The sequence below is a fragment of the Entelurus aequoreus genome, linkage group LG20 (assembly GCF_033978785.1).
Source record: "Entelurus aequoreus isolate RoL-2023_Sb linkage group LG20, RoL_Eaeq_v1.1, whole genome shotgun sequence".
In the NCBI taxonomy this organism is placed as follows: domain Eukaryota; kingdom Metazoa; phylum Chordata; class Actinopteri; order Syngnathiformes; family Syngnathidae; genus Entelurus; species Entelurus aequoreus.
This window is the reverse complement of record NC_084750.1, coordinates 50377767-50396536: the sequence shown is the minus strand read 5'-3', so window position 1 is coordinate 50396536 and position 18770 is coordinate 50377767. Positions and strand designations below refer to the sequence as shown.

The 18770-nt window shown below is 37.6% G+C and overlaps 2 protein-coding genes across 7 annotated transcripts in view; one reads left to right on the top strand and one right to left on the bottom strand.

Annotated features, from left to right (window-relative positions):
• The window catches only part of LOC133636338 (gastrula zinc finger protein XlCGF48.2-like), a 359822-nt gene that overhangs the window by 54003 nt on the left and 287049 nt on the right, over positions 1-18770 (bottom strand). The window lies entirely within an intron of this gene.
• LOC133636329 (gastrula zinc finger protein XlCGF57.1-like) overlaps positions 1-18770 on the top strand; it is a 243662-nt gene that overhangs the window by 3828 nt on the left and 221064 nt on the right. For all 4 annotated transcript variants that reach the window (XM_062030264.1, XM_062030255.1, XM_062030254.1 and 1 more), the window contains exon 2: positions 11523-11780. In XM_062030264.1, the coding sequence (XP_061886248.1) occupies positions 11523-11780 (258 nt within the window). The remainder of the gene's footprint in view (positions 1-11522; positions 11781-18770) is intronic.

Below are 18770 nucleotides of genomic sequence, written 5' to 3'. Positions count from 1 at the left end.
CTCCGGACCAAAAACCATCCGGATTGTTATAGGCGCAAAGTGTAAAAGGCAGCATGTGTGATGGTATGGGGGTGTATTAGTGCCCAAGACATGGGTAACTTACACATCTGTGAAGGCACCATTAATGCTGAAAGGTACATACAGCTTTTGGAGCAACATATTTTGCCATCCAAGCAACGTTACCATGGACGCCCCTGCTTATTTCAGCAAGACAATGCCAAGCCACGTGTTACATTAACTTGGCTTTATAGTAAAAGAGTGCGGGTACTAGACTGGCCTGCCTGTAGTCCAGACCTGTCTCCCATTGAAAATGTGTGAAGCCTAAAATAGCAGAAGGGAGACCCCCGGACTGTTGAACAACTTAAGCTGTACATCAAGCAAGAATGGGAAAGAATTCCACATCAAAAATGTGTCTCCTCAGTTCCCAAACCTTTACTGAGTGTTGTTAAAAGGAAAGGCCATGTAACACAGTGGTGAACATGCCCTTTCCCAACTACTTTGGCACATGTTGCAGCCATGAAATTCTAAGTTAATTATTTGCAAAAAAAAAAAAGTTTATGAGTTTGAACATGAAATATGTTGTCTTTGTAGCATATTCAACTGAATAAGGCTTGACAAGGATTTGCAAATCATTGTATTCCGTTTATATTTACATCTAACACCATTTCCTAACTCATATGGAAACGGGGTTTGTATATATACATATATAAAGGGACAAGCGGTAGAAAATGGATATATATATATATATATATATATATATATATATATATATATATATATATATATATATATATATATATATATATATGTGTATATATATATATGTATATATATATATATATATATATATATATATATATATATATATACATATATATGTATGTATGAAATACTTGACTTTCAGTGAATTTTAGCTATATATATATATATATATATATATATATATATATATATATATATATATATATATATATATATATATATATATATTACAGATGCGCGGTTAGCGGGTACATCCGCGGAGTCCGCGGGTAAACCGCGGGTCGGGCGGTTTTATGACGAAAAAAATAGATTTTAAATAGATCCGGGCGGGTGGCGGTTGAACCAATTCAGAAAAAAAAAATACATAGTTAAATGTTGTTTCCCATGTAAATGATCGAGGGCGAGTTCTTTGTTTCTTTAGGTGGGTTTACTGTAGGCAGTTTTCATGAACGTCTACCCAGTGCGGCAACACCACACAACAACAACAGTCACGTTTTTGTCCTACCGTAAGCAGGTCATCTGCCGTAAACAGCAATGCTGTGACAGTCTCAAACAGGGCAACACTGCCTGCCGGGGTCGTGGTTGGGGGCGTGGTTAAGAGGGGAATATATTTAAGCTAGAATTCACCAACTCAAGTATTTCCTATATATATATATTTAATTTTTTATTTTTTATTTTATTATACATATAAATAAAAGGAAATACTTGTATTTCAGTGTTCTGAAGGCTTTCCAGTAGATGGCGGTATTGTCCTGTTTAAGAGTGTCACAACATTGCAGTTTACGGCAGACGAACTGCTTTACGGTAGTCGAAAACGTGACTGCTGTTGTTGTGTGTTGTTAACGCGCTGGGAGGACGTTAATGAAACTGCCTAACAATAAACCCACATAAGAAACCAAGAACTCGCCCTCGATCATTCTACAGCGGACATGAAAACAGACTGCCGCCGCTGTCCCCATTCAGGTCCGTATTGAGCTGGAGGGGGCGTGGCCTCCAGCTCCGGCTGAATACCGGGAGTCTCCCGGTAAAACCGGGAGGGTTGGCAAGTATGCTCTAATGCGTGGCCAAGAGATATTATTGCGTGGCACGCATTGAATGTCTCTGCTGCATTGGATCAGTCTCATTTCTTTAACAGGAATGCCTTGTATCGTCTATATTAGATGTATAACAACGGGTGGGTGGCGGGCGGTTGTGGTTTTGATAAAATGTTAGTTCGGGTGGATTGCGGGTGGACGACGACTTTTGTGATGCGGTTGCGGATGAAATAATTGCCTATCCGCGCATCTCTAATATATATATATATATATATATATATATATATATATATATATATATATATATATATATATATATATATATATATATTTATTTTATTTACATAGAAAAATACTAGAATTTCAGTGTTCCGGTGGCTATCCAGTAGATGGCAGTATTGTCCTGTTTAACTTCTCCGTTCATGATGAGTATATCATTTCGGCCACCGTGTTCAATGAGAAGTCTGTTCTACAAAATGTACAGGCAACGTACACCTTCCCCTTCCAACTGTCCTGGATGAACTGAAATTCTTGTTTCCATTCGTTTTGGAACTTGCAAGCCTATTTCTTCATCTTACTCGTCGACGGCGTCGCCATGTCTGTAATTTCCTCGTTCTTCTGCTTCGTCTCCTTGTTGTGTGCGCAGTTGTGCACTCTACTCTCTAAAAGCCTTAGATGTTATGACGTCATTGGGCAGGCAAGCTGTTTATATTGTGGGAAAGCGGACGTGAGAACAGGCTGTCCCCACTCAGTCTCAGGTCCGCATTGAGCTGGAGGGGGCGTGGCCTCCAGCTCCGGCTGAATACCGGGAGTTTGTCGGGAGAAAATCTCTGCCGGGTGGTTGTCGGGAGAGGCGCTGAATACCGGGATTCTCCCGCTAAAAACGGGAGGGTTGGCAAGTATGTGTATATGTATATATATATATACAGTATATGTGTATATATATACATATATATATATATGTATGTATGTATGTATGTATGTATATATATATATATATATATATATATATATATATATATATATATATATATATATGTATATGTATATATATATATATATATATATATATATATATATATGTATGTATGTATGTATGTATGTATGTATGTATGTATGTATGTATGTATGTATGTATGTATGTATGTATGTATGTATGTATATATATATATATATATATATATATATATATATATATATATATATATATATATATATATATATATATATATATATATATATATATATATATATATATATATATATATATATATATATATGTATGTGTGGGAAACAATCACAAGACTATTTCATCTCTACAGGCCTGTTTCATGAGGGGTTTCCTCAATCCTCAGGAGATTTTAATGGAAGCATTCACATACCATGGTTTATATAGGGCACAGAGCGGGTGGGTACAGGCAGGCGTGGGGGCGTGGTGATTGACTCATGTGTTACCTAGGAGGTGTTTCCTTCTGTGACGGCATGCTGATACAATTTCGCTGCGCTTGTTGAGGGATGACAACTCTGGACGGTATATGATAAACAGTTTCTCTTTTAAGCATAGGTTAACCTATGCTTAAAAGAGAAACAGCTTCTCTCTCTCTCTCTCTCTCTCTCTATATATATATATATATATATATATATATATATATATATACATATACATACATATATATATATATATATATATGTTCTGCCATTGAACAGTCAGAGGCCAGGACTTCCTTAAAAGATTTGACAAAATTAATTTAGCCAAGGTCACAGGCAAAGTCAGGCCCTGTGTACATTAAGCCGGATAACTCCTTAAAGGTCTACTGAAATGCGATTTTCTTATTTAAACGGGGATAGCAGATCCATTCTATGTGTCATACTTAATCATTTCGCGATATTGCCATATTTTTGCTGAAAGGATTTAGTAGAGAACATCGACGATAAAGTTTGCAACTTTTGGTCGCTGATAAAAAAAGCCTTGCCTGTACCGGAAGTAGCGTGACGTCACAGGTTGTGGAGCGCCTCACATCTGCACATTGTTTACAATCATGGCCAGCAGCAGCGAGAGCGATTCGGACCGAGAAAGCGACGATTTCCCCATTATTTTGAGCGAGGATGAAAGATTTGTGGATGAGGAAAGTGAGAGTGAAGGACTAGAGGGCAGTGGAAGCGACTCAGATAGGGAAGATGCTGTGAGAGGCGGGTGGGACCTGATACTCAGCTGGGAATGACTAAAACAGTAAATAAACACAAGACATATATATACTCTATTAGCCACAACACAACCAGGCTTATATTTAATATGCCACAAATTAATCCGCATAACAAACACCTCCCCCCTCCCGTCCATATAACCCGCCAATACAACTCAAACACCTGCACAACACACTCAATCCCACAGCCCAAAGTACCGTTCACCTCCCCAAAGTTCATACAGCACATATATTTCCCCAAAGTTACGTACGTGACATGCACATAGCGGCACGCACGTACGGGCAAGGGATCAAATGTTTGGAAGCCGCAGCTGCGTACTCACGGTACAGCGTCCGCATATCCAACTCAAAGTCCTCTTGGTAAGAGTCTCTGTTGTCCCAGTTCTACACAGGCCAATGGTAAAGCTTGACTGTCATCTTTCGGGAATGTAAACAATGAAACACCGGCTATGTGTTTGTGTTGCTGCAGCCGGCTGCTAATACACCGCTTCCCACCTACAGCTTTCTTCTTTACTGTCTCCATTGTTCATTGAACACATTGCAAAAGATTCACCAACACAGATGTCCAGAATACTGTGGAATTTTGCGATGAAAACAGACGACTTACGTTACGATACAGGGCGGTATAGCTCGGTTGGTAGAGCGGCTGTGCCAGCAACTTGAGGGTTGCAGGTTCGATCCCCGCTTCCGCCATCCTAGTCACTGCCGTTGTGTCCTTGGGCAAGACACTTTACCCACCTGCTCCCAGTGCCACCCACACTGGTTTAAATGTAACTTAGATATTGGGTTTCACAATGTAAAGCGCTTTGAGTCACTTGAGAAAAAGCGCTATATAAATGTAATTCACTTCACTTCACTTAATAGCTGGCTACAATGCTGTCCCAAAATGTCTACAATCCGTGACGTCACGCGCAGGCGTCATCATACCGAGACGTTTTTAGCAGGATATTTCGCGGGGAATTTAAAATGTCACTTTAGTAATCTAACCCGGCCGTATTGGCATGTGTTGCAATGTTAAGATTTCATCATTGATATATAAACTATCAGACTGCGTGGTCGCTAGTAGTGGCTTTCAGTAGGCCTTTAAACGAACAATTATTCAGCTTAAGCCCAGTGTCAGCCACACTAACCCATCGTTTAAGGTTCCCCTCCTTGGATAATTTGTTACACGGGTAAGTGCGTCGTGTATTTCTTGAATATCTACAACCTCACCCTGTCATATCTTCATATCTTTGGAACTTTAAAAGTATTTGAAAACATGACGTCTTAGAAGGACATACTCTTTAATACTTTTTGGGGAATTGCTGGTAGATGTGGAACATGTGCAAGTAAGACCTATGCTGACCCACAGCATGTAGCAAATAAAGTAGAGGAATGTAATACAGTTATTTCTGTCAGGAGCTGGAATGCAGCTTAGTGACGTGACCCCAAGGATGCAGAGACGGGAGGCAGACGCTGAGTAAAATAATATTATTTAATACAAACAAAAGGTGCACTCACATGAAGGGAAGAAAAGAACAGAAAACTCAACCACAAAAGGAGTGGGGGAAAACAAAAGAAGGTGAGTGCAGAAGTAAATGCGCAAGAGACGGAACTGTACCGGGAACAAGACGCGTACGCGAAGCAATGATCCGACACTGTCTGGTTGACGATCTGGACTGAAATAGGAGACTGATTGGCAACATGGTACAGGTGTGTCCCGGTTGCATATCAGGCAGCTGGTGTGGAAGCCTGTGAACAGCACGAGGAAATGAAAAACACCAAATAAGGGCACAGGACAGGAACTTATATACCACATACAGATAACAAGCAAACTTAAGTCCAAAACAGTTACAAAGATGTAACAATTTCCTCACTTTCGGATGAAGATATCAACTTCTATTCTCTCTGGTCGGTGGAACCAATCAGATGTTAGGACCCGCCCACTGACTTTGATGGCTGAGTTTGAAAGATAAAATACATTTATGTATTTAATTCCATTTTTAATGAATTATCACATTTAAGTAATTATTTAAAGATGTATTTATTTGTTTAATTTTGTCCCATTTGACCCTCCATATTTTTGGAACAGCAAGACTTCCACAATATGGACTCATTTAGCCTTTTCAAATCAAGAACACACTTATTCCAGGATGCTTATTCACTTTCATTTCAGCTATTTCAAGTTTCTTGTCTAAACTGACATTTTATGTTTTATATTGTTCAATGTTGTAATGTTTGTATCGTCTCTAGAAAGGCACCTTATAAATAACATTGATTATTATTATTCATATTATTCCTAAACAGAGGATTTGGTCCTTTCACATCATCTACAACCTTTTTTTCTTCCTGAGAACTACTCATTTTTTTGTCATGTTTATTTTCATAGCTTCTTTCAAGCCAAACAAAGGAAATAAGATTATTTTGCCAGAGCACATTTGTATCACTACTAGAGGTATTTTGTCAAAAATAAAGGATTTAGTGTTTTATTAATATGAGCAGCAACATTTCAATGGTACTATATGTAGGACTTTACAATACTGAACTGCCATCTACTGGTGACTTTTGGCTACCGCACGATAAATTGACGTGTAGGCGAGAGGCAGTAGCTTAGTTTCACTTTCACTTTGCCTTTTACTTAATTTTTCATTATCATCAGAATAAAACACAGGACCAAAATGTATCGACTTATTGGTGAATAATACAACAATATATACATCATGTTAGTTCATGTAACAATTACAACAAAATAATAAAATGAATCATTTTTTTTTACAAACAACAGTTTTAATAAAGTCAATAATGCAAAATAAATGTAGAAAATCAAAAAGTGGATTTACTACAAAGCTTTGAGTCTTCTGCGCATGACACATCTCGCGAGAGCAGAGCAGTCATAGACGAGAGCAGAACCGTCTTGTTACGTCAAGCGTGCCAACTGTCGTGAAAGCACATTGACGCAGAAAGAAGCCAGAAGGACGCTAATAAGTCAGTCTTATTATTTGTTCCTCAGTTTGTAAAAATGTATGTTGTATAAAATACATCTTTGAGTCTTTAATTCAGGAAAAAACCCGTCTTGGTGAGCGAGAACCTTATCGTGCTAGCAAGCTAGCTTAGCTTGTTAGCTGCTAACAAAGAGACATGGACGTTATCAACACATTGCTAAGTAGAGATCAAATGTGAGTGTAAAGTGTTGTGATTGTGTGAACATGTGAGTGTAAAGTGTTGTGATTGTGTGAACCTGTGCGTGTAAAGTGTTGTGATTGTGTGAAGATGTGAGTGTAAAGTGTTGTGATTGTGTGAACCTGTGCGTGTAAAGTGTTGTGATTGTGTGAAGATGTGAGTGTAAAGTGTTGTGATTGTGTGAACATGTGAGTGTAAAGTGTTGTGATTGTGAGAACATGTGAGTGTAAAGTGTTGTGATTGTGTGAACATGTGAGTGTAAAGTGTTGTGATTGTGTGAAAATGTGCGAAAGAACGATAGCAGATTACCAGGCGGAACTTTCTAGAACAAAAGAGAACAATCAACTACTGGACGCTGTTTTCAAGAAACATCAAGTTGTGTTACACACAACAGGTTTATTGACTTCTTACTCTCACATCTTTACTAACTTTATATTTGATTATTAACACTTTTCTTCAATAGATGCTTTGTCTTGTGGGGATGATGCAATGCTTTCATTTAGATTCGTCATGAAAAGGAGACAGTTTGAGGTTGATGTTCCTCTCAGTTTGTAACAATGTGTGATTGATTGATTGAAGGAGTTATGAGAAGTTTGCATAGGAAAGGCTACACTTTGATCACGGTACACATTCACTGCTACAAGAAAGCCTGAGATGGTTTCAGTTGAAATATTTGTTCACTCACACAGATAGAACACAAAGTATGCAGAAAGTAGCAAAAAGACAACAATACTGCAAGAAAATTGCAACAAAAGGTTTTGTATATTCCCAGTTACGAGTAGCCACAACCTGTAATGTCTTGTCCAAGCTGCTTTGAAGGAAGTAAGGGATTTACACTCCTTTATGGCTATTGATAGGAAGACCCACATGTTGGTGGTATAGCAGGCAAACTAATTACAACCTTTTTTGGAGTGAGATCTGGGTTGAATATGACTTGTACAACTACTTCTGGTGTTATAATGGTCAATATATTTTGAAGTACCTAGACAGGTACATGGGTATTTTAGTGGTATGGTGTATCTTGTACACCAGACCAACTGCAAGAAGATGTACTCTGTCACCTACCAAGAGCCTCCCCACTTTAAGGAAATGGTTGGCGGAAATGTGAGCCCGAGATGGACGGTTGAGTAGAAGCTCAATCATTTTGTTTTGGCTGTCTGGAGTTAGTTTTTCAGGGCTTTTAAGGTGTCACGGTACTAAACATGAACTCTGTAGTCAAAATGGAGTTAAATGAGTGCTTGTGTTAGAGTCTTAAGTGTATTTCTACCCACCAGCCGGGCGATCCAGCTATGTAAGAACTAGGGTTGTATGGCATACCAGCATTCGTATAGTATCACAATACTAATTCATCATATTCGGTACTATACCGCCTCTAAAAAGTACTACTTCTATGATTACATCAATATTTTTTGGCATCACAACATCTTCTTTCGTTTAAAAAATATATATATTATGTTTATAAACTGAGGAAATATGTCCCTGGACACATGAGGACTTTGAATATGACCAATGTATGATCCTGTAACTACTTGGTATCACATTGATACCCAAATTTGTGGTATCATCCAAAACTAATGTGAAATATCAAACAACAGAAGAATACCGTATTTCCTTGAATAGCCGCAGGGGCGTTAATTAATTTAAAACCTCCTGTCACACCTGCGTTTACCGGAAACCGGCGGGATGGCCGTGCATGCGGTAATTATTTTAAAACCTCTTCTCACTCCGGCGTTTACCAAAAGGAATCCATAAAATTTAGGCGTGCGCTTTGAGTGTGATGTAAGCATACCATCATGAAAAGCACATTTAATTAAAAAAAACATTATTATGGTCTTACCTGTACTTATAAATGGAGTCCATTTGCAGCTCCTTCTGACCAAAAGCATCGATAACTTGTTTATAGAAGTCTTCCTTATTTTCTTTCTTCAGTTTTAAAAGTCTCTGTTTCGATGGAGATATTCCTTTAATTATTACCTCCTGCTTCGATTGAAAGTCCAGTTTAGAAAACTGTTTTATTTTAGATACCGGTATGTAATCCTCCATGTTAAAAGTTCAGGCAGAGGAAAAAAAAAAAATGTCTTGCTGCGTGTGTTCACTTCTTCTGCAGTACCGGAAGTCGCAAGAAGGATCACTAGCGCGGCAGCGCCCTCTACCACCAGGAGGCGGGAGTCATTTAATGACTTATACAGTATTTCACACACGCAGCTACGGTATATTAATAAAACATAGCTGCTTACTGTTAGCTTGGACCTTAAATCCTACTGAAAAGCTCTTTATCTTTTTTCCTTTGTGCGATTGTAAACTACTGAAAGCAGCTTCCTCCATTTTGAAAATGAGGACACATGCGTCACTCGTGACGTAACGAATTTGACCCGGTGGAAGTTCTAGCCATATGCTAAATATTTTGCGAAACGAGTTTGACCCGGCGAAAATTATAGACATGCGATAATAAAATTAATATTTTGCGAAACGAATTTGATCCAGCTTCAATAATAAACCGGCGATAAGGCCAAGCATGCGTTAATTATTTTGAGAAACGAGTTTGACCCGGCAGTAATTCTAGACGTGCAAATACTATATTCCCTGCGCCAGTTCAAGGAAATACGGTAAGTGATTACTACATTTTAACAGAAGTGTAGATAGAACATGTTAAAACAGAAAATAAGCAGATATTAACAGTAAATGAACAAGTAGATTAATAATACATTTTTGACCACTTGTCCTTAATAATATTGACAAAACAATAGAATATAAATGACACAATATGTTACTGCATATGTCAGCAGACTACATTAGGAGCTTTTGTTTGTTTACTTACTACTAAAAGACAAGTTGTCTAGTATGTTCATTATTTTATTTAAGGACAAACTTGCAATAAGAAACATATGTTTAATGTACCCTAAGATTTTTTGTTAAAATAAAGCCAATAATGCACTTTTTTGTGGTCCCTTTTATTTAGAAAAGTATCAAAAAGTATCGAAATACATTTTGGTACAGGTCCCGGTACCAAAATATTGTTATCGGAACAACACTAGTAAGAACAGAATTTTTCGGTTGATTCTTTGACTACCTTAGTAGTCATTTTTTCATTGGAGAGATTAGTCTCTACGATGCAGCCAAGATAGGTCATCTCATTTTTGTTTGTTATAATATTGTCACCCACTTTGACCTTGAAGTTATCTACTTTTCTCAGGTTAGGATATGACCCAAAAACCTGTGTCTTAATTTGCCAGTTTGTCATTGAAAGCCTTGCTAGTCTAGGTTTTAAGGATTGTAGCTTTGCTTGTTTTGTGGCCATCAGCCTTAGTTCTATGTTATTTACGGGTACAGAAAATCTTGGAATGATCACTTAAGCCGCATACAGTAGTTCCACTTGTGGTGAACTTAGACTGGTCAGAAGTAACAACGAGGTCTATGAAGGTTTAAAAGGACTCACTCACCCTGGTAGTTTGCTTAATGAGCTAAGTGAGACAATGTTGGTGGCACAGCTTAGTGAAGGTTTTAAAAATGGGTGCATCCTTTCAGGACATATCTGTGTTCCAGTGCCCAAGAAGATGTAAACCTGTATCAACATGTTTACACAAAACTCACACACTCACCAAATACATTTTACACTGTAATCAAATCTAATTAAAGTTATAATTTCACTTCCTGATTCTGACTTACATGCAACAATAAGTAAAAGTAAACATTTATTTTCAATAACCAAAGTAGTCAACACTTGATTTATTAAAAGAATATAAAGGTGACTGACTTTCCTTCAGCGTGTCGTAGATGGTCTCCAATTCCTAAAGAGGAATTGTTGATGGAGATACTCCATAAAACAGCACATAGGAAAACATGTTTTTGTTAAAAGTTCCTCTTGGCCCAGCCAACAAAATGACCACCCAAAAGTATTCTGCGTGATGACAAAAACATACCATGAATTTTTTTTAAAAATGATTATGGAATTAGATTTTTTTTATTTCCATGATATTGAAGTTATGGTAATGACTATGTCATTAAAAAATTATGGTTGAGTTTAGAGATAAAGTTTAGGTGTCATAGACCGTATACAGAATACAATATTTACACACTTTATGTCAGTGAGTGTAAATTTAAGAATCCCTCAATCAATGCTGCCTCGTACTTATGAAAAAAAACTTGCCCCTCATCAAATTTCCAAGTCTGTTTTTGTACTCACTTTTGAATTAATTTTAGTGGCTGGGACAAAAGGTGGTATTTCCTGTGTATTTATTGGTTGTTTTGCTACACACTTTTAACACAACACACAAAAGAACACAAATAATCTCATTGTGTTAACAGTATCAGTCCAAAACTATTTATATTCTCTCTTTATCTTATTTACTTATTTACCCAACAGACGTTCAGCAACCCCCTCACATTAAAGAGGAAGAGGAGGATCCACAGCCCACCCACATGAAAGAGGAAGAGGAGGATCCACAGCCCACCCACATGAAAGAAGAGGAAGATCCACACATGAAAGAGGAAGAGGAGGGAGAGTGTGTTGTAGGGCAGGAGGAGGATGATGTCAGCAAGTTTCCACTGACTGTTGTCTCTGTGAAGACTGAAGAGCATGAAGACAAAGCACCTGAGTCCTCACAGCTTCATCACAGTCCAAGTAAGCACATATCATTTTATTCTCAGGGCATTCAATCCATCACAACTGGACTGTTCACTTTGTCTTAGAAGACTCATCCAAGTAGGCTTCATCACTTCATGCTCATACACTTCAAGTCTTAAATCTAATCATTGCAATTTAGAGGGGAACTGCACTTTTTGGGGGAATTTTTCTATCGTTCACAATCATTATAAAAGACATGATGGTGGATTTAAAAAAAAAAAAAAATCACATTCTAACTAGGGCTGGGCGATATGGCCTTTTATTAATATGTGGATATGTTTAGTCCATGTCACCATACACCATATATATGTGGATATGTTTAGTCCATGTCACGATACACCATATATATGTGGATATGTTTAGTCCATGTCACCATACATCATATATATGTGGATATGTTTAGTCCATGTCACGATACACCATATATATGTGGATATGTTTAGTCCATGTCACGATACACCATATATATGTGGATATGTTTAGTCCATGTCACGATACACCATATATATGTGGATATGTTTAGGCCATGTCACGATACACCATATATATGTGGATATGTTTAGTCCATGTCACGATACACCATATATATGTGGATATGTTTAGGCCATGTCACGATACACCATATATATGTGGATATGTTTAGTCCATGTCACGATACACCATATATATGTGGATATGTTTAGGCCATGTCACGATACACCATATATATGTGGATATGTTTAGTCCATGTCACGATACACCATATATATGTGGATATGTTTAGTCCATGTCACCATACACCATATATATGTGGATATGTTTAGTCCATGTCACGATACACCATATATATGTGGATATGTTTAGTCCATGTCACGATACACCATATATATGTGGATATGTTTAGGCCATGTCACGATACACCATATATATGTGGATATGTTTAGTCCATGTCACGATACACCATATATATGTGGATATGTTTAGGCCATGTCACGATACACCATATATATGTGGATATGTTTAGGCCATGTCACGATACACCATATATATGTGGATATGTTTAGGCCAAGTCACGATACACCATATATATGTGGATATGTTTAGGCCAAGTCACGATACACCATATATATGTGGATATGTTTAGGCCATGTCACGATACACCATATATATGTGGATATGTTTAGGCCATGTCACGATACACCATATATACAGTATGTGGATATGTTTAGTCCATGTCACGATACACCATATATATGTGGATATGTTTAGGCCATGTCACGATACACCATATATATGTGGATATGTTTAGTCCATGTCACGATACACCATATATATGTGGATATGTTTAGGCCATGTCACGATACACCATATATATGTGGATATGTTTAGGCCATGTCACGATACACCATATATATGTGGATATGTTTAGGCCAAGTCACGATACACCATATATATGTGGATATGTTTAGGCCAAGTCACGATACACCATATATATGTGGATATGTTTAGGCCATGTCACGATACACCATATATATGTGGATATGTTTAGGCCATGTCACGATACACCATATATACAGTATGTGGATATGTTTAGTCCATGTCACGATACACCATATATATGTGGATATGTTTAGGCCATGTCACGATACACCATATATATGTGGATATGTTTAGTCCATGTCACGATACACCATATATATGTGGATATGTTTAGGCCATGTCACGATACACCATATATATGTAGATATGTTTAGGCCATGTCACGATACACCATATATATGTGGATATGTTTAGGCCATGTCACGATACACCATATATACAGTATGTGGATATGTTTAGTCCATGTCACGATACACCATATATATGTGGATATGTTTAGGCCATGTCACGATACACCATATATATGTGGATATGTTTAGTCCATGTCACGATACACCATATATATGTGGATATGTTTAGGCCATGTCACGATACACCATATATATGTAGATATGTTTAGGCCATGTCACGATACACCATATATATGTGGATATGTTTAGGCCATGTCACGATACACCATATATACAGTATGTGGATATGTTTAGTCCATGTCACGATACACCATATATATGTGGATATGTTTAGGCCATGTCACGATACACCATATATATGTGGATATGTTTAGTCCATGTCACGATACACCATATATATGTGGATATGTTTAGGCCATGTCACGATACACCATATACAGTGGGGCAAAAAAGTATTTTGTCAGCCACCCATTGACAATCAATGGGTGGCTGACTAAATACTTTTTTGCCCCACCGTATATGTGGATATGTTCAGGCCATGTCACGATACACCATATATATGTGGATATGTTTAGGCCATGTCACGATACACCATATATATGTGGATATGTTTAGGCCATGTCACAATACACCATATATATGTGGATATGTTTAGGCCATGTCACGATACACCATATATATGTGGATATGTTTAGGCCATGTCACGATACACCATATATATGTGGATATGTTTAGGCCATGTCACGATACACCATGTATACAGTATGTGGATATGTTTAGTCCATGTCACGATACACCATATATATGTGGATATGTTTAGGCCATGTCACGATACACCATATATATGTGGATATGTTTAGGCCATGTCACGATACACCATATATATGTGGATATGTTTAGGCCATGTCACGATACACCATATATATGTGGATATGTTTAGGCCATGTCACGATACACCATATATATGTGGATATGTTTAGGCCATGTCACGATACACCATATATATGTAGATATGTTTAGGCCATGTCACGATACACCATATATATGTGGATATGTTTAGGCCATGTCACGATACACCATATATACAGTATGTGGATATGTTTAGTCCATGTCACGATACACCATATATATGTGGATATGTTTAGGCCATGTCACGATACACCATATATATGTGGATATGTTTAGGCCATGTCACGATACACCATATATATGTGGATATGTTTAGGCCATGTCACGATACACCATATATATGTAGATATGTTTAGGCCATGTCACGATACACCATATATATGTGGATATGTTTAGGCCATGTCACGATACACCATATATACAGTATGTGGATATGTTTAGTCCATGTCACGATACACCATATATATGTGGATATGTTTAGGCCATGTCACGATACACCATATATATGTGGATATGTTTAGGCCATGTCACGATACACCATGTATACAGTATGTGGATATGTTTAGTCCATGTCACGATACACCATATATATGTGGATATGTTTAGGCCATGTCACGATACACCATATATATGTGGATATGTTTAGGCCATGTCACGATACACCATATATATGTGGATATGTTTAGGCCATGTCACGATACACCATATATATGTGGATATGTTTAGGCCATGTCACGATACACCATATATATGTGGATATGTTTAGGCCATGTCACGATACACCATATATATGTAGATATGTTTAGGCCATGTCACGATACACCATATATATGTGGATATGTTTAGGCCATGTCACGATACACCATATATACAGTATGTGGATATGTTTAGTCCATGTCACGATACACCATATATATGTGGATATGTTTAGGCCAAGTCACGGTCCACCATATATATGTGGATATGTTTAGGCCATGTCACGATACACCATATACATGTGGATATGTTTAGGCCATGTCACGATACACCATATACAGTGGGGCAAAAAAGTATTTTGTCAGCCACCCATTGACAATCAATGGGTGGCTGACTAAATACTTTTTTGCCCCACTGTATATGTGGATATGTTTAGGCCATGTCACGATACACCATATATATGTGGATATGTTTAGGCCATGTCACGATACACCATATATATGTGGATATGTTCAGGCCATGTCACGATACACCATATATATGTGCATATGTTTAGGCCATGTCACGATACACCATATATATGTAGATATGTTTAGTCCATGTCACGATACACCATATATATGCGGATATGTTTAGGCCATGTCACGATACACCATATATATGTGGATATGTTTAGTCCATGTCACGATACACCATATATATGTGGATATGTTTAGGCCATGTCATGATACACCATATATATGTAGATATGTTTAGGCCATGTCACGATACACCATATATATGTGGATATGTTTAGGCCATGTCACGATACACCATATATACAGTATGTGGATATGTTTAGTCCATGTCACGATACACCATATATATGTGGATATGTTTAGGCCATGTCACGATACACCATATACAGTGGGGCAAAAAAGTATTTTGTCAGCCACCCATTGACAATCAATGGGTGGCTGACTAAATACTTTTTTGCCCCACCGTATATGTGGATATGTTTAGGCCATGTCACGATACACCATATATATGTGGATATGTTTAGGGCATGTCACGATACACCATATATATGTGGATATGTTCAGGCCATGTCACGATACACCATATATATGTGGATATGTTTAGGCCATGTCACGATACACCATATATATGTGGATATGTTTAGGCCATGTCACAATACACCATATATATGTGGATATGTTTAGGCCATGTCACGATACACCATATATATGTGGATATGTTTAGGCCATGTCACGATACACCATATATATGTGGATATGTTTAGGCCATGTCACGATACACCATATATATGTGGATATGTTTAGGCCATGTCACGATACACCATATATATGTGGATATGTTTAGGCCATGTCACGATACACCATATATATGTGGATATGTTTAGGCCATGTCACGATACACCATATATATGTGGATATGTTTAGGCCATGTCACGATACACCATATATATGTGGATATGTTTAGGCCATGTCACGATACACCATATATATGTGGATATGTTTAGGCCATGTCACGATACACCATATATATGTAGATATGTTTAGGCCATGTCACGATACACCATATATACAGTATGTGGATATGTTTAGTCCATGTCACGATACACCATATATATGTGGATATGTTTAGGCCAAGTCACGGTACACCATATATATGTGGATATGTTTAGGCCATGTCACGATACACCATATATATGTGGATATGTTTAGGCCATGTCACGATACACCATATACAGTGGGGCAAAAAAGTATTTTGTCAGCCACCCATTGACAATCAATGGGTGGCTGACTAAATACTTTTTTGCCCCACTGTATATGTGGATATGTTTAGTCCATGTCACGATACACCATATATATGTGGATATGTTTAGGCCATGTCACGATACACCATATATATGTAGATATGTTTAGGCCATGTCACGATACACCATATATATGTGGATATGTTTAGGCCATGTCACGATACACCATATATACAGTATGTGGATATGTTTAGTCCATGTCACGATACACCATATATATGTTGATATGTTTAGGCCATGTCACAATACACCATATATGTGTGGATATGTTTAGGCCATGTCACGATACACCATATATATGTGGATATGTTTAGGCCATGTCACGATACACCATGTATACAGTATGTGGATATGTTTAGTCCATGTCACGATACACCATATATATGTGGATATGTTTAGGCCATGTCACGATACACCATATATATGTGGATATGTTTAGGCCATGTCACAATACACCATATATATGTGGATATGTTTAGGCCATGTCACGATACACCATATATATGTGGATATGTTTAGTCCATGTCACGATACACCATATATATGTGGATATGTTTAGGCCATGTCACGATACACCATATATATGTGGATATGTTTAGGCCATGTCACGATACACCATATATATGTGGATATGTTTAGGCTATGTCACGATACACCATATATATGTGGATATGTTTAGGCCATGTCACGATACACCATGTATATGTGGATATGTTTAGGCCATGTCACGATACACCATATATATGTAGATATGTTTAGGCCATGTCACGATACACCATATATATGTGGATATGTTTAGGCCATGTCACGATACACCATATATATGTGGATATGTTTAGGCCATGTCACGATACACCATATATATGTGGATATGTTTAGGCCATGTCACGATACACCATATATATGTAGATATGTTTAGGCCATGTCACGATACACCATATATATGTGGATATGTTTAGGCCATGTCACGATACACCATATATACAGTATGTGGATATGTTTAGTCCATGTCACGATACACCATATATATGTGGTTATGTTTAGGCCATGTCACGATACACCATATATACAGTATGTGGATATGTTTAGTCCATGTCACGATACACCATATATATGTGGATATGTTTAGGCCATGTCACGATACACCATATATATGTAGATATGTTTAGGCCATGTCACGATACACCATATATATGTGGATATGTTTAGGCCATGTCACGATACACCATATATACAGTATGTGGATATGTTTAGTCCATGTCACGATACACCATATATATGTGGTTATGTTTAGGCCATGTCACGATACACCATATATACAGTATGTGGATATGTTTAGTCCATGTCACGATACACCATATATATGTGGATATGTTTAGGCCAAGTCACGATACACCATATATATGTGGATATGTTTAGGCCATGTCACGATACACCATATATATGTGGATATGTTTAGGCCATGTCACGATACACCATATACAGTGGGGCAAAAAAGTATTTTGTCAGCCACCCATTGACAATCAATGGGTGGCTGACTAAATACTTTTTTGCCCCACTGTATATGTGGATATGTTTAGTCCATGTCACGATACACCATATATATGTGGATATGTTTAGGCCATGTCACGATACACCATATATATGTGGATATGTTTAGTCCATGTCACGATACACCATATATATGTGGATATGTTTAGGCCATGTCACGATACACCATATATATGTAGATATGTTTAGGCCATGTCACGATACACCATATATATGTGGATATGTTTAGGCCATGTCACGATA